Below are 20752 nucleotides of genomic sequence, written 5' to 3' on the forward strand. Positions count from 1 at the left end.
GAAGAATATTGACACTTTTGATCTTTGGTGTTGGAGAAGGATCCTGAGAATACCATATTTAGACAAGAAAACAAACCAATGGATCATAAATGATTCAACAAGAATTCTTACAGAAATGACCAGGTTCAAATTATCCTACATTATGCAAGGGACTAGCTCCCTGAGGAAGGTTCTAATGGTGGGAAAGGTTGAAGGAAAGAGAAGAAGAGGATGACCAACAGTGAAGTGAAGAGACTCAGTTACAATAGATGTGCCTTTGGAAGACCTGAAGGATCTAGTTAGGGACAGATCATAATAGAGGAATGATCACACTGTCAATATGATCCCTAAGAGTCTACAATATGTTAATGGCACATGATCAATATTATTTGCAGCATTAGATAAAAGTAATGATTCCTTGTCATGCTCTATTCCTGGTAACATGTTGACTGCACAAAATAGAAGTAATTTGCTGTGGTACTTCCACCCCATCCCCTGTTCCATCCTTGTTTAACTTTTTAGACTAGCCAAGATTGACTAGGTCAGGAGTATCAAATTGCCAGCCCACAGGCCGGACGCGTCACAAGGAAACTGTGCCCACCCCATTGCCGGCAATGGGGGAAAAGCTCCAATACGTCGTGTGACATCACATGATGTTGCGAGTTAGATATGTATGGACTAGGTGGTACCACCTGCTGTGACCTAGAAGTAGATAAAAGGTCTTATTTTTTTCATTTAAAGCTGTTAGTTTTAGGGGGGAAAACAGCATTATGGTCTTTAGATCCTGTGTTGGTCAGTTATGACAAGGTTAGCAGATCATGTTCTGTCTGTGTCTCTTTAAAATAGAAGGGATAATAAATCATATGAATGATAATCTGTCACAATCTGCATATCTTCGTTTCATAAATCAAAAGTGTTTTTTGTCTTATAAATGTTGATGTGAATTATATTGCTTCTTTATTTCATTTGAAATCAGACCAGGCTATCTTCATCACATAGCATAATACACAATATTATTTGCATAAGCCTGTCAAGAACTACTACTTAGGTGGTTTTGCACATAAACTGTTTTTCTATAATATATTATTTTCAAAGTGTATAACACTGTGAAAAAAATCTTTGCCCTCTGTTATAGATGTATCTATCCTTTTTAATCTTCTTTCATGTGTCTCATTTACATAACTAAAACTTTTACCCAGCAAACTACTATGACTGTGGATCTTCTCCCTTTTCTTGTAGCAATTAATTGATTTTCTGTTCAAATGCATTTAATCACTATTTTGAAAGACTAACATTATGCTAATAAATATAATCTTTGATTTTTGTCTGTTCCCTTCTGTTTTTCTGGGAAAGTTCAGTATTTCTTCCATATTCCTTAATCTTTTATTCACATGCTACTTTGTAACATTTGTTAATCTTGTGGTGTTTGGAAAAGATAAACTTTCTAAAAATAGTATTATAAAATACTGATACATTTAACTGTTTGCAGACTACCCCAAATTTTGAAACCTTAGAGCTTTTCAATCAAATGTTTTACACTTAGACATTAAAAAAGAATGTTATAAAATATATATTTTAAAATGATATAACTAATTGTGTTGTCAGTGATACTGATCATAATAATAACATCTCACCAATCAAATATTGTAGGAAGAGACCTATGTTAGTTTATAATAGTCAAAACTCAGGAGACTGGTGGCAGTGTTTCCAACTAATATATTTTATTAAAAATTAGCTTTCGTAAGCTGCAGCTCACCAGCTAAAATCCTCTTTTGCCCAATTCACAGCTACTATTAAATATATTTCTTCATAAAAGTAAGAAATTCATGCAGCAAGCCATTTATGATTAGATGATTCATAATCATATTGAACATGAAGATTGAACATTCTTCCATTTTATTTAAGATATCCAGTTTTAAGCAAGGAAAAATGAGCACTAAGCTGTTATTTGAATCCCTTTGTTTCAGTTCCTAAGGTACATTCTAATTAGATCCAGATTTTTTTTTTGTATTGCCGCATAATACAGTGTCATGTTTCCACTTTTTGAATTTACATTGTACACATATACTGTGTGATAATAATAAGCATAATTCATGCTATATAATGGAATAATCTTCTTCTGCAGTCTCTTGTGGTGACTAATATGCAGACTAATCAAAACCAAAGTCAATCGTTTCTTCAAGGGCAAATCCCTGCCAGAACCTTTTGCTGTCTGTTTTCTCCTTGGGACACTGTTTTTCCATTCCTTCTGATGATGGATTTTGGTATACTAGTAAAAATTATCCTATTCTAAAAATAATATTGCAAAACATAACAGGATCGTACTGATAGAAGAAATCTAAGTTCAAATCAGCTGAATATGAATCTCTCTTTGGATAATTCTTCATGTTCACTGTTTCTAACATAAAGGGTATGTCTATATTCATAAGGGTGTTAAAAGAGAAAATAGAGGTAAAACTGAATTGGATCTAGAGCTCTGTATAAATGATGATCATATTATTGCCCAGATGTGTAAGCCTTTGTTAAAAATTGAAATAGAAGACAAATAAGTTAAAGATTGTATATAAAATACACGAAAATATTTCAGAAATAATACAAAGTTGGTCTAATGGAATATAATACATGAAGAAAGTGTTGAAATTTATATTGAATTATAATTTTGAAGATAATTTTTATAAAATGATACGTTGTCGATACATGACATCGAATAAAATGTCAAAAATATGTAAGGGAATTTAAAATATTTGTTGGAAATGTACTCAGACTTGAGGCAACTGAAGTGATTATTTTCCTCTTTGGTGCACTTGCCACAAAGCTAGAAATATTGGGACCAAATATGTATTTTGATGCAGAAAATTTTAAAAGTTAATATACAATTGAAATCAAGGGCCTTTCTTTTGGGCTTAATGGACATACAAATGGAAACTTCTTACAGAACTTTGTTTTTATATATTATAACAACAGCAAGACATTCATATGGTCAAAGATGGAAGACTTACAAATACCTACAATGGATGAATGAATGGTGAAACTGGTAGAATTGGAGGAGATGGTGAAATTGACAGTTTGATGAAAGAGAAGACTTTGACAAATTTTATTTCTACTTGAAAACCATTTTTGAATTTTTTGTCAGAAGCTGAAAGGAATGAAAAGTTGATTTGGGGATTTGATCAGTAGACATGTGGGATAATGGAAACAATGTAAATGAATCTTAGTGCTTGATTTACATGTCTTTTTTTAACCTACATTGGTACTAAAGAAAGTCAGAAGTCATTTTTCTTTCCTTCTTTCTGTCTTGCACTTTCATCCTTTTACTTTCCTGAGCTTTTTCTTTTTTCAGATTTTTATTTGTTTATTTCAACTTTTTATTTTTTAATTAATAAAGATATATAGATAAGGAAACATTTAAAATGTTTACTTTGTGGTAAAGTATTATACAAAAGTGTTTCTTGTTCTTTATTGTTGTAATTGTTGCTTATGTACAAAACAGATTTTTGATTGAATTACTCATGTTAATTAAATATTGATGTACAGATGAGATGTAAACAATTAGAATTAATGGTTTTTATATATTTTAGGGGATATGAATTTCTCAGAATTTTGCAAATTTACATGAGCTTTTATGATATAATGTTGATTGTTGAAGTTATTATGATAATTTCAAGGTGAAGCATGTCTTAATGTATCATACCAGATAATTGATAACACAAATACCCTTTAAAGCCTACTATGCGCTTTTCAGACAAATTGAAATCCCAATGGAAGAATTATTTTTGCTAGAATATTCATTTGACTTTAGTTGTCTAGTTTCCAAATAGAAAAAATGCAGAAAACTTCAAGCTCAAAACAATTTTGAAAACTTAATGTATTCAGTATTCAAAAGAGTTTTCACATTGTATGAGTTGGCTTGCACAACGTAAGAGATAATTATCACCTTTCCTTTGACTATTGCAAAAATCCATGAGGTTGGCAGAATATGGCTATGTAAGTTGAAGTTGTTGCATTTGTTTATGTATAAGATGAGTGAGATGTTCTGATTTACAGTAAAAGCTGAATGTGGATAATGAACGCTAAGTTCTGTTTAATTTTTTGCCTCTACCCAATCTCTGCATTTCTTCAGCTTAGCTCAAATAAAAAGTAAAAAAAATCTTTCAATGTACAGGTTTAAACAGAAATGTTTGGATTATAAGCCTTTTAGGACAACCCAGAGCCTGTAAAACACGGAATCTTGTATTTGTGTTTTTTTCCTTTAGAAAACCAGAAAAAGGAATCCAGTACTTGATCGACAGAGGCTTTGTGCCAGATACGCCTGTTGGAGTTGCCCATTTCCTGTTACAGAGAAAAGGTCTCAGCAGACAAATGATTGGAGAGTTCTTGGGAAATCGACAAAAGCAGTTTAACAGGGATGTTTTAGAGTAAGTAACATATATAAAACTTTTGTTACACATTTAAGTATGTGCTACATTAAAAGAAAAAAGGTGATGCTGAGTATCTTTTGTTTAAGTCAAAAGTAATTTTTCTTCTTTTATGTATAAATCTCTAAATCAGAGGTCCCCAACCTTTTGAGCACCAGGGACCGGTTCCATGGAGAGAATTTTTTTGCAGATCAGAGGGAACATGGTTTCATGTACTGTCCCACTCAGGGGCAGGGCAATGCTAGCGCCGGCAGGATGCTTGGGGTGGGCCATGCTAGCCCAGTGGCCAAACGGCCAGGGCCCGGTAGTGGGCTGTGGCCCACAGGTTGGAGACCCGGCTCTAAATCACTTAGACAATGAGATTGGCAGTTTATAAATTTATAAAAATATTATTAATAAAATAAATACAATCAAAGTGAAGAAATTGTTCCATTTACTATCACATCCATGCATGCCACTCAGCAGGACTAATGCAGATAAAGGTATAGAAAGGGTTTGTTTTTTTGCTATTTTGTACTTTATAATTATTTTTTACAAATTTTATTAGTTTATTGAAATATGAAATACAAAGAAAAATGAAAATAATGGGAAAGTAGGGGAGGAAAAAGAGAAGAGGAAGCAATGTAGGGTAAAAGAGGAAAGAAAAAGAAAAGCATTCACTTACAGCTCTTTTTAGCACCATAGAATAAGGTAATAACATGCAACTTCAATTTTTATTTTCACATAGTAATATATACTAGCCACTATAACAACAACCTGTCTTATCAGCAAAACCCAAATTAAAGTTTCATTTTTTTTCTGCCTCAAGCCCAAAATACAGAAGTGTTTCCAACTAAAAATAAAGTTAATTGTATTTTTTTCTTTAATTAAAGCATCTCTGCTAACTCCATCAGCCTTTGAGCCAAATTTATGATTATTTAAAATAAATAGGCACAGGTTCATTCAGTTGCAAATGGTGCATTTGTTGTTTTTTAAAGCAACATAAGGTTTTTCTTTAGAAAAATGATTATATAAGTGAACAGTGCCTTATCTAATGATTGGAGCTAATCAATGATATTTGCTGCCAGTCTCAAAATGCTAACAGCGCCATGAATCAGACAGTCCTCCATCCTGTTGATCGGTGGGAAAGTGCAAAGAACATTCGGTCAGTGCCCTTTTCCAAGGAGCTCCTGATCTGTAACAACATTAAAGTGCGCGTGCACGTGCCATTCTAACATATATCCCCTCCACCTTTCAATAAATATATTCATTAAATATATTCATTTACCAGGTTGTTAAAAAAAACAAACCTGAGTGGTGTGTTTAAGAGAAGATTAATTGGCTGCAAAGCAATTCTGGCATGAAAGAGTGCCTCAGAAACAGCAAAAATTAAATTATATCATGCCAGCCCTTTTGCAGCCAGATGTTTTTCCAGGAGCTACAATCTGTTATGGAAATGGAATAGGAGAAGCTGCATTCTAAACAATGATTGTAGATAAGCACCAGATTTTAAGACACTTAAAACCTATTCCTTGTTGAGAATAGATAATACTGATTCCTTGAGTCTGGCTGAGGAATTCTGGGAGTTGAAGTCCAAAAGTCATAAAAGGGCCAAGTTTGAAGACCTGTGATATAAAGTAAGAATCCCCATCAGTGGAAAAACACCTATAAGTTTTGTGGAATTACAGTGATTCAAAGGAAAGAGCCAGCTTTGCCTTAGTTTCAAATACATTAACACAGAGCCAGAAATAGATAAGCTTCACAAGAACAGACAAGTCCAGTAGGACTGAAAGAATATGCCAAATACTTAATGAAGCATCACTGTGGAAAATAAAAGTTCATTTGGTGTTGAAGGGATATGAGCAGGCAATATGTCGTTTCTTGTGCTTTTTTGTGTAGCTATTGAGCCTCTTCATTGTCATCTGAAATCTTAGAAGTATACAATATAGTAGTTTGCCTCCATGAGATGATTTTCTGGACTATGAAGCTAAGAATAGTCAAATATAATTGATTCACTGATCGGAGACCACTAATAAACACCATAGTAGGGTAAACTGGAAAATCTAAAACCATTCCAGGAGATGACAGTGATGAACTCACTTGCATACTTTTGCCAAGAATGTTGCATGGAAGTGTCTCTAGTCATCTGAGCTGAATTAAGTAGACTAGCTTTTTATGCAGTAATTGGGAAACATAATTTATATTATATGCAAGTCCCTTGTGAGCTCTTCCTGGACTGATATGTCCTATTTGTTTCATATTCATATTCATCTGAATACTGAAGCAAACCGTACTTAAAAAATATTTTCCCTGATCTTTAATCTTTCCTGAAAAAAAGCTACATTTCAGTTCAGTTCTATTCCAAAGCTCTATATTTATAACAGTAGCCTGTAGTTTCAAATGCTGATGGAAAAACTTATTTAAAACTATCAGATAAAATATTTTGTATAGGAATTGGACTACCTAAAAATACTGATACCTTTTTATATTCTGCATAAAATTAGGAAAGTTATTTCTTATGCCACTTCTTTATAGTTGCTCTAGTTATTCAAACTTTTATGGATTAAACATTGATTACTTTATTCTTCTTTTAAGCCATGCAGTAGAGATTGAGTTACTTAAAGCAGCACTGGAATTCAGCCAAAACATTAAATTAAATATGCCATCACAACCTGCACTTAAATCAATCAGTATTAATTAGCTTATATTTTAGCATGTTACTTTGTGCTATGGACTTTATATAGGGCAAGAAAGCAGAAAAATATTCACACACTATAGTGGTTCATATTTTCTTCCTTCATGTAAATGTCAGAATTTTTTAAAAAAACAAAATTAATTAGATATTAAATGCCACTCAAAAGGCTAAGTTTCGTTGCAGTATGATAGCTACATCCTAGCTTAGTTTTCATTTAACCATCTATTTATTTTATGTATTGCTACCATAGCTAATTAGGTTGTGGGGGAAATTTTCCAATGACTAAATTGCAAAATAGTAAATCAGAAATAGATTAAAAATTAGTTTGATGTTCAGGCATTCCATTAATTGTTTAATGGCTGACCTCCCCACCATGCTAAGGATATAATCAAGATAAATTCAATCCAGAGAGTGTCTTTAATGGCATGTTATGGATGGAGAAGCAGGTTTTCACCTTTCCTTCAAAAACTGGTTCCCATTTGCCTTATCGTGGTTGTGGGTCCATACAAATTACAGCATTTTAGGAAAATTCCATGTCAGAAGAAAATGAACCCAGAGAGACCTTGGAAACCAACAATACATTGAATAAGGGTAAACATTACTTATCAGGGAAAAACTGGGCCTCGTGAATGCAGGCTGATTTAGACTCAAACCCTGCAGGAACAATGGTATCCTCATGCAGAGAATCAAAAGATTTGCACATTTAAAACTGCAGGATTTATAAGAAAAAGTTAACTGAGGAGTATTGATCTACTCAGAAGACACTATTGGTTCTGAATAGACTTGCATTCTGAACTGCGTTAGATATGTGCCAATTTTATTGTAAGTTAATCTTTTTATATAAGGCTTTCTGTCTGAGATAAAGCCAATGTTAGAAATATTCATATTTTGTATACTAATCAGACCCACTCTCTTGAATAAGCTGACTATTTAAACTTTGTCCAGATTTGGAATTTGACTCATCCCTTTTAGACTAGAGTTTTGATTACTTTGTAACTATGTCTGCTCTGCTTATCCAGTGGCTGAAATAGGACAGTACAGTTCCTACAAGAATCATTGGGAAACATGTGGTATACAAGTTTTAAACATTGTTATTATAATTGCTTACCTTTTTGTTTAAATTTAAAACAAAAACCTAATAACAGTCAATCCAGAGGAATATCAGTGACATCAGCTCATGTCAGAGAAGTCTCTGAATTTGTTGCTGACATGTTGTGTGACAAATATAATGGCAATATAAATAGCAATTCTTTATGTGACCAATAAACTATCCTATTCTACTCTACTCTACTCTACTCTACACTACTCTACTCTACTCTACCCGATCCCATCCCAACCCAACCTATCCTATCCTATTCTATCCTATCCTATCCTATCCTATCCTATCCTATCCTATAGACCAGTTAAATTTACCAAAAAAAAAAAAAACCCGGTTAGGATAAACCAAGATAAATTAATGCTTTCTTTGCTCTAGCTGCGTTGTGGATGAGATGGACTTCTCAGCTATGGAACTGGATGAAGCTCTCAGGAAATTTCAAGCTCATATCCGTGTCCAAGGAGAAGCTCAGAAAGTAGAACGACTCATTGAAGCTTTTAGGTATGACACAGCAAGTTACAGCAACTGATTGAAAATGTATAACTCTCAGGAATAGTGTGGTTGAATATAGTTACTTTTTAAAAAAATTGCAAAGTGATTGTTCAGATAATCTGTTAAGATAAAATTATGTATATAATTATGTATATGTATATAGATTGTAATTTCTGGTAGCTTAATTTGGTTATTCTTTTGTCATTTATTTTAAACAGAAGCAACAGAATGGTACTATTTCAGTTTAAACCTTTAAAAAGAAGTTAAATATATAGTCTCGAATTAACATGCATTGACTTATGCAGTTACTATAATAACCTTGAATTAAGCAGTTCAGCTTAGCGGAGCAAGCAAAGATATTCGCTCATTAAAACCTATTCAAATGTTCTTTTTCCTGATAGAGATGTGACAAGAAATGTAAAAGTCATCGAGTGTTTCTAAAATAAATATATATATACCCTCGGGCATTGATTTATAGTTGTTAAATCAGTGGCATCATTAAACAGAGAAAGGAAAATGCTTCTATGACCACTAAAACCAGTTTGCAATCCTGTGGCTATGATATATAATAGGTGTGCTGTGTTATATGAACAGTTACACTTTAAAAAAAAAATTATTGGTTTTTTAGATCTTAATACAAAGTGCTTGAGACACACCGTGGTGCTGGGGTAATCAAAAATCCAAAAACAAGACATACATCAGTAACTCAATCAATACATCAATTATTCCCTCTCTATTTCCCTCAAATAGCTTATATATTTAAAATAGTCTATTTCTAATTTAATTTACTATTAATCCTAAACCTGTTTTATGCAATTACAATACCATAATCAAATTTAACTGTAAGTACACACATTATCAGTTCAGGTATCCCTTCCAGATATATCCTAATTCTTTAATTTCATCATAAATCTTGTTTATTCCTTCTTCCACTAATATCTCCCAATTGATAAAATATTAATCTATCCTATACATATCTAGCTAAACAAAATACTATCAACCTTAAATCATTTGAATCCGTTAAACAACGTTCTAATTTCGTCCAATTAATTATCAAACCTAATAATATCCATATTATCAAACAAAACTAGAACATCTCTTCATTTTTATTCATTCCATTATATAATAATTTTCATACAAATAAACTACTCAGGAACTTAATCCTTAAATCAATCCATAGTTCTAAAATGCCTTATATCCAATATATATAACTTTAAATTTCTCTTTTCAGTCTTATTCTAGGCTTTTTTTCTGCCAAACAGGTTTCCATAGCAACACTTCCCTTTCATCCAAAGTCTCTCTTTATTGCTTGTGATGCCACTTGCGGCAATAATAAGCTTGTTGTCCTTTGCATTGGAGCTCCATTTCTCTTATTCTTGAAACCTCACTGTTTTGAAGGTTCACATCTCAGTCTTTGCTTTTTCTGATCCTTGAAAATATAAGTAAGATGCTTGTAGGGTGAAATAAGTTCTTCTGTATCCTCAATACAGTCATCTTTTAGTGTATTTTGATGTGTAGAATAGTCAGGTGTAGTCTGAAAGTCACTTTTCAGGTTTAAAGAAGAATCTCTGGTTCTTAGTTCTGTGGTATTCTCTTTCCTTGTAACAAATTCCTCTTTAATCTCCCTTAATTCCTCTTCTGGTATGTTTTGGTTTGTAGAATAAACAGTTGTAGTCTGAAAGTCAGTTTGAATGTTTGGGGTAGAACTCTTCGTTCTGTAATAATCCCTTTCCTTATAGCACGTATTTCTTCAGAAACCTCATAGATCTTTTCCAGTATAAGCTTACAGTTTAAGTGAGAGTAGGGTTTCTCCATTTTAAAAGTAAAAATCCTTTCTTTATTATTATTTTTTAATGAGGGCTGTAATTAAACAATGTCCACCCCCTCAGTTCCCACAGCTGCACCAGCTTATCTTTTCAAGGAATAATCTGAAGGTCAAATCTTTCTCTCCAAAGAATAGTTGCAATATTAACTTTTCACCACTAGATGTCCTCAGTAAATAGAAAATCTTTTCCAGACACCATTTTTTTGTCCTTTTTTCAATCTTTTAAAGCAGTGGTTCTCAATCTTTTTAATGCCGCGAGCCTCAACCGGTCATAAGTTGAGTACTACTCAACCGGTCGTAAGTCGAGGACTACTCAACTGGTGCAGCACCGTTTGCAGAATGGGACTTTTGGCGGGCTCAGCAGGGCAGAGACAGCCTGGACAATTCCTATTGGCTTTTGAAAACCAATAGAATTAGACTCTATTCAAGAGAGTCTATTCTATTGATTTTCAAAAGTCAATAGAATAAAAGGGAGTGGCACAGCTAAGGAAAAGGGGAAAAAAATGGCGGACTGCGTTGTTTGGCGACCCCCGTGAAATGGTCATTCGACCCCAAATGGGGTCCCGACCCACAGGTTGAGAACCACTGTTTTAAAGGAAGGAGTAGGGAAAAAATAATCTTCCAATATTAGCTACTTATACAATTCGAAACAGTATTTTTTCCTGTATCCCAAAATGACTGAAAATAGAGTGTAGCCTTTAAAAATTCTTTGTTCTCAACGCCTTTCTTCCCATGCACACAGAAGCTGCCTTTTCCAAACAGGGAAATAATTCCAACCAAGTTTTTTCAAGCAAAAAAAAAACAAGTGGGGGAAAGAGAGGAGCAAAAAGGGTCTCACTCGGCTCCTCCATGATGGGTCTAAGATCGCTTAGCTTTAATTGTGACTTCGGCTGGTGCAGCAGGATAATCGGCCATCTTGCTCCATCGGCCCTAAGGAAATAGTTGGGGCCGCGGGAGAAGCTGCCACTCTCCCACAGTCACCAGCAAGTCTCCTTCTCAGTGGTCACCCCTCCAGGGCGACTTTCGACCCACTAGGGGGTCTACCGACGCAGAAAACCCAGCTGGACTGGAGACAAGTCCCCAAGATGCGACTGGTGTCGCCACGTACCGGAACCGGAAGTCCCAATAGTTACACTTTTTTGATGACTCACTTAGCCTCTGTAAGTTTGCTCTGAAGCAAGGATATTTTATAAGCAACATAGAATACATTTTTATGAATTCTGCTGTTCAGTTCACTCAAATCAGTATTATATACCCAGTTGACAAATGTCAGTCATATTATGCCTATAGTCTGCAATAGTTTTCAAATCACTTAGTGTAAAGGACATAAGTTTAAACTTCAGTTGTGTTGGTGAAGTGTGCAAATTTAGAAAATTAATTGCATAAAATGATACAGTTGTCCTTTTGATATATCTGTATTCGTTTACCTAATATATGATGTTTGAGAAATTGAAAGTATTTACTTTAGTATTCTGCAGTGTAGATTCTTATTATTAGATAAGAGAATAGAATAAAAGAGTAAATATTGTTTTTTATTTTACTTTTTATACCAAGTGAATAATGATAAGAATATAATTCAGCTTTCTATATGAATATATTGTTTTTTTTCTAGTTATCCTTGAATCTCACCTAGTATTTTTCTAAAACGTCTTTTCTAGCCAGAGATACTGCATCTGCAATCCAGGAGTTGTAAGGCAGTTCAGAAATCCTGACACCATCTTCATTCTAGCTTTTGCAATCATATTATTAAACACAGATATGTATAGTCCAAATGTAAAACCAGAACGTAAAATGAAGCTTGAAGATTTTGTCAAAAATCTAAGAGGTAGGTATAACATGGAGATTTATCATTGACAGTGGAGGTTCATTCTCCGAGTTTGTGGGTTGGTTTCCAAACATTTTGTTACCAGGCTAGGTAACGAAATGTTCGGAAACCAACTCAGAAGCTCGGAAAATGAACCTTCACCCTCAGTCTATACCTAAGCTACAGATATTTGCCTCTATTGCAGATTTCTCATTATCTAGAGACCTGGGTATATTATATTACCCTCCAGTACTGCAACTGTTAAATGAGTAGCTCCATGGAGAGATAGGCGGCAAATAAATTTAATTATAATAATAAAGTTTTGAGAGTTTAACCATTCTACTTCAGAGGCTTTGGAGGAACTAGTCCACCTGCTTTTGTTTTTCTGGCAGCAGGCTAAGGAACAGTATTGATAGATTTCATGATTTCAAATTCTGCACTATACTTGGGTTCCTTCTAGGTCTAAACCCAAGATAGTAATAATTGTATATCCAATGATTTGCAAATGGTTTGATTGTTCTTTTGACATTATAAGTGGCTTGGGAATCTATGTGAGGAACAAAGTGTGTCTCTGTGTATATGTGTGCATGTAGATACAGGTATATATTCATAAATAAATAAGTTCTTCTGTTTGGACTACAAAGGCAGACTTTAAAAATACTTGTCTTTAATTAAATCAGGAAGTGACAATGAATAGCATGTGGATACCAGTTTGCCTATGGATATCTCTCTTGGAATGATCCAGATTCATTAATATAGCTGATTTATTTTTTTTATTTTTTAAATAATTGTTACATTATGAAATTTTACTAATAGTAATTGCTAGTTTTACTAGTAAATAGTAATCATAAAAGCAATAATAAAATACTATATAAAGTAAACTCAAAAAGATAAAATAATAAAGAAAAAGGAGAAGGTTCAAGAAAAGAGAGAAAAGGGAAGAAAGAGAAAAATATAAGGAAAAACAGAGCAATATTTAAAGAAGTGATTTCCAATCTTCACGAGTAGAAACAAAAGTAATTCTTTACCCTCTCCCCTATAAGTACAGTAACCAATACTACCATTAAACTATACAATTGCAAATGGGTATTCAACAGTAGTAGTCATCGAGTATCGTTTATTTAGTATTTTTGCATTCCATAAACTATGCTTCTAATTATAATTATCCCTATAAAAGAAATACATATTAAATTAAGTAATCAGATTACCAAGAATTATATTATTATTTATTTTATGAAGTCTCTGAGTCATGATGGCTCTGTGCCAAATAGATCTAGATAGGACTTTGTTAATATCATAGAATATATGGTATTATCATTGAAATGGCCAGAGGAATAGAGAAGTTTAAGGGCCTCTTTTTTGGTCTAAACTTTTTTAAAATCATGTCAATGGAAATTAGCACTTTTATTTCAACATTCTAGTATACTGATATGACAGTATTCTGGAAATAACAGAATAGAAACAGGCTTGAGGGTTGCAGAGTAGTGCTGTCTGAGCTTGGTGCTGTCTGAGCTTGGCCATTTTCTTACAGATGTTTCATTACCAAACTAGCTAATATCATAAACAACATATACATACCATTCAAAAGAAACAATCAAAAAGCCAAACATCTTCTCACCAGCAATCAACACCCTAGTGAGCAGATATTAACAGAGATTAACATTAAACCAACGATCAAGAAGTAAATAATACTCCAATCAAGGAACTACCAACTCAGTCACACAAGCTGAGTTGGTTGTTGATAGTTTACTCAGTTGGCTGAGTAAACAACAGCCAAATCAAGGAACCACCAAGACTGACAGGGAAGGCCACTTGTATATATAAAATGAGAGCAAACCCATTTTATACTAGCACCGATATTCATTATCTCATTGGGTAATGGAACATCTGCAAGAAAATAACCAAGCTCAGAGAGCGCTAAGTTCAACCCTGATTTACAAATATTCTCTTCTATCATACTTATTTCTGTTTTATAGCATTTCTGGGACTGGAGCAAATATTAATATTGGACCCTAAATAAGAACTACTTTTAAAAGGAGTCAATAGAGAGGGGACTGTTGTCTACATCGTTTCTTCAGGTTTTTGCAAAGGCTGAGATTACTAGACAAGATGCATCTTTAGTCTTAAATAGAAGGGTTTTTATGTTCTTACAAACAGTCAATAATTATGTGTGAATGGAAGACCTAATTTGCCTATTTCTGTTTAACAATGGAAATGTTGCCATATCGATGAGTCTTATGCCTGTTTTTTTAATTGCAAAATGGCTGTTTGTAGTATGGTATAGAGAAATCCAGACTTTAATTGGCATAATGGTTATATTAGCAGCCAGGACCTGCTTTGGGATTGATATTCCAGACAAATTTATTTATTTATTAAATTTCTATGCCTCCCATCTCTCCTATAAGGTGACTGGTAGTATCCAAATCAGATATATCTTTGGTTTGGGGTTCTATGAAGAATAATATAATGAAAGTGCAAAGATGGTACATGTATTAATCAGCAGTGATTATAATCACTTTTCCAGGTGTAGATGATGGTGAAGATATTCCACGAGAGATGCTCATTGGGATTTATGAGAGAATCCGAAAACGGGAACTCAAGACCAATGAGGATCATGTGTCACAAGTTCAAAAGGTTGAAAAACTCATAGTAGGAAAAAAGCCGGTAAGTTTCTCTTATGGGTAATATTATGCATAAAGTTAGACTGGATTGTCTCAGAATGTTGCCAGAATATTGCAGGATAATGAAAGTCTTCTAAAAAAAATCATCTATGATTATAATCAGAAAGACTAAAAATGGAAGAAAATTGAATAACTTTGTACTGGTAGTGATTAGAGCTAGTGCTCGACGTAACGGCCACAATTGAGTCCAAAATTTCTGTTGCTAAGTGATACATTTGTTAAATGAATTTTGCCCCATTTTATGACCTTTCTTGACACGGTTGTTAAGTAAATCCCTGCATTTGTTAAGTTAGTCACATGATTGTTAAGTGAATCTGGCTTCCTCATTGATTTTGCTTGTCAAATAGTGTGATTTGTTTGTTTCAGCAAGCCATAGTTAGCATCAACTAGCCTTTGTCTCATTTCTGAAGATGTTATGGCATGTTGCAATTATTCTAAAATATTACGTTGTTCCATTTCCTGTACATGGGAACAAGGAAAAAGATTAGAGAGGAATTGCTGAGGGAAGCATAGAGTGAGGTTCCTGGTTTGTCTTTGAAAACCTGGCAAAATGAAAGAAATGGTTCTTTTTCATTACATTTATTGAGATCCAAAATGCAGCACCAATGTAAAAAGTATGTCCCTGGTCCTAGAAAAATGGTATAGCCTGTGTTCAGGGAATTTCTGGATGGTATAGCTGGTGCTACTGTTGAAATTTTTTGGAATTAATTATATCAAGAAAGATAAAGAATACAAATGTATACGTCTGAAATGGTTATCATTTAATTGCCCATGAAGCTTAAATAATTATATCGGTTGGCATCAAGGAAGTGAGCTTTCAGATTAAAAGAATAACAGAGTTGGAAGGGGCCTTATAGGTTTTCTAGTCTAACCCCCAGCTGAAGCAGGGAACCCTGTACCATTTCAGACAAATGGTTGTACAATCTCTTCTTAAAAACCTCCAGTGGGGGCTGCTGCCATGATGTAGGGAGGGAAGGGGGAGCTGCACCATGCACCCCGCAACCACTTACCTTGCCAAAGTGTCCTCACAGCCAGGCCTACCATGCCCTGACATCCATCGTACCTCGCCTGTTCAGTAACGACTTCTCCCACTTTCTCCTTCTTCCTTGAACATCCCTTTGCTCCCATTGCTGCTTTCTCAGTTCCGGAGTTTTGTCCGGAGCCTGTGCAGAGGGTCTTTGGAAACGAAGCCGCACAGTGATCGGATAGGGTAGGAACCATTCCTTTCACTTTTGGACCTACTCTGAAATGGGCTCGAAGGACTCCAATCTGGCTTTGAAGCAAGCAAGGGGATTGGAGGCATGTGAATGCATGCTAGTCTGGCATCTTAAAAAACTGAGGTTTTTTTTTCTCCATGCTGGATTTTCACTACCATACTATTTAACTTTCTTTAAAGTTTATTTGATGCAGAATATGGAAACTTTAAAGAAAGTTAAATAGCGAAGGGATGGTTCCCACCCCACCCAATTGCTGCAGGGCTTCATTTTCAAAGACCCTCTGCAAAGGCTCCGGTCAAACCAAGATCTGGGACTGAAAAAGCAGCAATGGGAACAAAGGTCTGTTCAAAGGAGGAGGAAGAAGGAGAAAGTGCGAGAAGCCCAAGAGAGATCTCCTCAGTCGCCCTGCAGGCACCAACTGAAGCTGAAGCCCTGTTCCATGCCCAAGAGAGACCTCCTCCATCACCCTGCAAGTGGAGATGGGGGGGGAAGGCAGGCAATCCAGATATGCCGCATGGCGGCAGCAAGCAGAGGAAGAGAGGAAGCCTTCCCCTGCCTGTCTCTGCTTGCTACCACCATGCAGATCACCTGTCTTCCCCTCCCCCCCACCTCCACTTGCAGAGTGATGGAGGAGGTCTCCCTTGGGCATAGAAAATGGCGTCAGCTTCAGTCAGTGCTTTGGAGAACTTCTTCCATCACCCTGAGGAGCGTGAAAGTGGCAAGACTTGAATGGCTGAAGGGAGGAGCCAAGCGAGAAAACCTCAGCATTGTATTGAAAAAAAAAAAAACTGGAAAAACCAGAGATGGGAAGGCCAGGGGTGGAGACTCAGATTTATCATAACTGGGTTGCCGAACTCAACAAAAAATTAGGCATCGGATTCTGCCAAACCAGCGTGAACTGGCTGAATCCACCACTAGTTGACTCCCTCTTCTTTGTGGCAGCCCTTAGATATTGGAACATTGCTACCATGTCACCCCTAGTCCTTCTTTTCATTAAACCAGACATACCCAATTCCTACAACCATTTTTCACTTGTTTTTAGCCTTTAGTCCCCTAATCATTTTTGTTTCTCTTCTCTGCACTCTTTCTAGAAACATCCTGCATGCAAATATATGCTACATACTTTGCTTTGAGAATATATAATTGGTCCTCTGCAATAACAGCTTCTCCTCTGAGTTGGAGGCTCTCTCAATTATCTGTTTAAGTTTTCTTTTTGAAATTCCATTCTGTTCCACTGTAGAATAGTTTTAGCTCTTCTACATGCAGGAAACAAAAGCAATAAAAATTCATTCCACTCCATTAAATAGACTTTACCTGAGCAACCAAAAGATACTAATAACAAGAAATTTGTCTTGCGTTTTTGGAACCAGAAGGAAGCTGTAAGAAAATGACCATGTTTGTCTATCCTTGATCTATTTCAGATGAGCAACAAACTCATCATTGCGTATTAGGATACCATTTTTTCAAGCTAAGGTGATTCTGTCAAGATGCTATTGCCATAAAAACTAAAAATGTCATTTCAAAAGCAGAACAAATAAAAACACTGCAAATAATACAAGTTTTATCATTCAGGTTTTCAATTATTTCATGTTTCTAACAATCTCAACAATCAATGTTATAGAAATGTTTATTTTATATACATTTAATCATAATAAGACTGAAATATTTGCTTGGTAAGTACAATATTGTGTTTTTCTGAAGTTTAATTATATTTTCTGTGTCTTTTTACCATAGATTGGATCTTTACATCATGGCCTTGGTTGTGTAAGTGTTTGCTTTCATATTTATATATTAAGTACAGGTAGTCCTCGAGTTACAAATGTAATGGAGCCTGCCCATTCCATTCCTAACTCGAGAATTCATGGGAGTAAATCTCATACCTTGAATGAGATCACTCCCTGCTCGTTAAGACACACATGAGATATGTCAGGGTGGGGAAGGCCATGGGGGGCCTAGTGATGGAACAGGCCCCCAAGGCCTCCCTGACCCACTAAGATACCTCATGCTTCCCCTTCCCTTCCTGCCATGTTGGACTCACTTACCTTGCAAAATCTGTCTCCTCTCTGCCGCGGTTTCTTTCTCCTTGAGGGAGAGGAGAGTCAGCTTGGAAATGCTTTTTGTGCTGACAATGGAAGCTCCTGGGTGCTGTAATATTGCGTATGATTGCCAATGGGGTGCTTCAGAAACAGAACATTCTTTTCCGTTTCTATAGCCCTCCCATTGGCAGTAACACGGACTTTCCAATCTCTCAGATTTCCTTTGGATAAAAAGTGTTTGAGTGGCAGTGGATTGAGTTTTTCTACTCTGTCCAAATTGAAAGAAGTGAAAGTGCAGACCGGGGTTGCTCTCAATAAGGCCAGCGCACGTGAGCAAGTAGAGCACCCGCATCTTCTTGAAAGCAATCCTGCTCAGCGTCTCTGCTTTCTTCTTTTCGGACGGAGCGGAGAAACTCAAACTGCTGCTGCCACTTGAATGGGGAGAACAAGTAGAAGAGTGGTCAGGATTTGTGCCACCGGCCCATCAGGCAAGGACTACGTCATGCGGGGTGGGTAGCTGGCTGGGGAGGGGAGATTGTGGCCATTCAGATGGCTGTTTCTGCCAGCAACTTGGACCCAGGTGCAAGGGGGACTCACCCCATGATGCCTCCCCACTCAGTTTAAGACTTTGTTCCTGCCCTCAAACTAATGCCAGCACACGCAAGCGAGCAGCGCACCTGGGCCATGGACGTCATTTCTTCCTGCGCCCAGCTGACTCCAATTCCATGCTTTGCCCCATAGGCATGCAAACAAAGCAAACACTTCCCTCCCCAGAATGGAAGCTTCCAGGGGCCATGATCTCTTTTGTAGAGAATTTGTGTTTGAACTCGCATAATATTACGGCACCCAGGAGTTTCCGTTATTGGTGTGAAAAGCATTTTTAAGCTGACTCTACACTCCCTCAAAGGGAAAGAAACCACGGCAGAGAGGAGATAGATTTTGCAAGGTAAGTTAGCCCAGCACAGCAGGAAGGGAGGGGAAAGCAGTTGTGGGGAGCAAGGGGGGAATAGGGTGAATGTTGCAGAGCTTCTGCAGTCATTCGCAGGGCTTTTTTGTCATAGAATGCCCAGAACGGAGTTCCGGCACCATTTTGGATGGAACCTTGTAGGGTAGACAAGGCGGGTTGTATGACGTGTGTGAGTTCCAGCACTTTTTTTATATATATAAAAAAAGCACTGGTCATTCGTAAGGACGAACGACTGCCATGGTGCTGTAATATTCATAATTTTGTGACTTGCTCGTAAACACTAGGGGGTGCTGATCACGTAAATTAGAACAAGCGTTAAGTGAATACTCATAACTCGGGGATTACCTGTATTTATATATTCAGTAAGCAGATCTCACCATAGTTTTAGAAATAGATCCTTTCTAAAATTACAATACTCTAGTTAGTATATAGAAAAAACTGAATCACTAATCTAAAAATATTTCTGTTTGCGGAATTGATAAGTGCTTTCCATGTAGGATTCAGTTCAAGAAAGGGAAAAATAAATTGGAAGTATTATTTGCAAGGAGCAGCCTTATAAATTTCAGGGAAATCAGTTATAATATGTTGCATTCCTGTTTCTGATTTATAGGTTCTGTCTCTCCCACATCGGCGGCTTGTTTGTTACTGTAGACTCTTTGAAGTTCCAGATCCAAATAAACCTCAGAAGCTTGGATTACATCAGCGAGAAATATTTTTATTTAATGATCTCCTTGTGGTATGTGCCACATAATTTATGCTATTTTATATTAAGGGAGAACCATTATTAAGCAAGAAAGCTTTCCATAGCCCTGTTGGGTAAGGTACAAAAGTACAACTACTGTAAATTGGATCTGAGCGTTCCAGTCTGTAATCTAACAGACCAGAGGCATACATGAAGCCCTTAATTTATAAAAAAAAAAAAACACCTCTGAAATCTTCCCAGTTGGCTGGAGTCAATCCTTCCTTTCTAAAGTAATTGCTTGTCAATACATTTTACCTATTAAAAGCAACATGCATATTAGTGTTGAGTTAACCTTGTCCTCACAGACTTACCCTGATGCACATTTATCAATGGTACAAGAGCATTAATCTCCCACAAAAAGGAATTGAATGTTCTGGGTTTAATGGCACCATGGGTTCTGGGTTTAGTGGCACCATGCTCAATAGTAATAACTGTGAGAGGGACCTCGGAGTCCTAGTAGACAATCACCTAAATATGAGCCAGCAGTGTGCTGCAGCTGCCAAAAAGGCCAACACAGTGCTAGGCTGCATTAACAGAGGGATAGAATCAAGATCACGTGAAGTATTAATACCACTCTTCAATGCCTTGGTAAGGCCACACTTGGAATACTGCATCCAGTTTTGGTCACCACGATGTAAAAAAGATGTTGAGACTCTAGAACAGTGGTTCTCAACCTGTGGGTCGGGACCCCATTTGGGGTCGAACGACCATTTCACGGGGGTCACCAAACAAGGCTGTCTGCCATTTTTCCCCCTTTTCTTTGGCCACGCCCCTGGCACCCGGTGATGTATAAGTGGTTGGGGGTCACCACAACATGGGGAACT

At 36.1% G+C, this 20752-nt stretch overlaps 1 protein-coding gene across 13 annotated transcripts in view; it reads left to right on the top strand.

Moving 5' to 3' along the window:
* The window catches only part of IQSEC1 (IQ motif and Sec7 domain ArfGEF 1), a 270339-nt gene that overhangs the window by 231289 nt on the left and 18298 nt on the right, over positions 1-20752 (top strand). For all 13 annotated transcript variants that reach the window (XM_039349437.1, XM_039349429.1, XM_039349427.1 and 10 more), the window contains 6 exons: positions 4233-4394; positions 8543-8665; positions 12140-12306; positions 14810-14949; positions 17918-17947; positions 19797-19922. In XM_039349437.1, coding sequence (XP_039205371.1) covers positions 4233-4394; positions 8543-8665; positions 12140-12306; positions 14810-14949; positions 17918-17947; positions 19797-19922 — 748 coding nt within the window. The remainder of the gene's footprint in view (positions 1-4232; positions 4395-8542; positions 8666-12139; positions 12307-14809; positions 14950-17917; positions 17948-19796; positions 19923-20752) is intronic.

The sequence above is a fragment of the Crotalus tigris genome, unplaced genomic scaffold, assembly GCF_016545835.1.
Source record: "Crotalus tigris isolate CLP2741 ecotype Arizona unplaced genomic scaffold, ASM1654583v1 scf7180000018275.596634, whole genome shotgun sequence".
In the NCBI taxonomy this organism is placed as follows: Eukaryota; Metazoa; Chordata; class Lepidosauria; order Squamata; family Viperidae; genus Crotalus; species Crotalus tigris.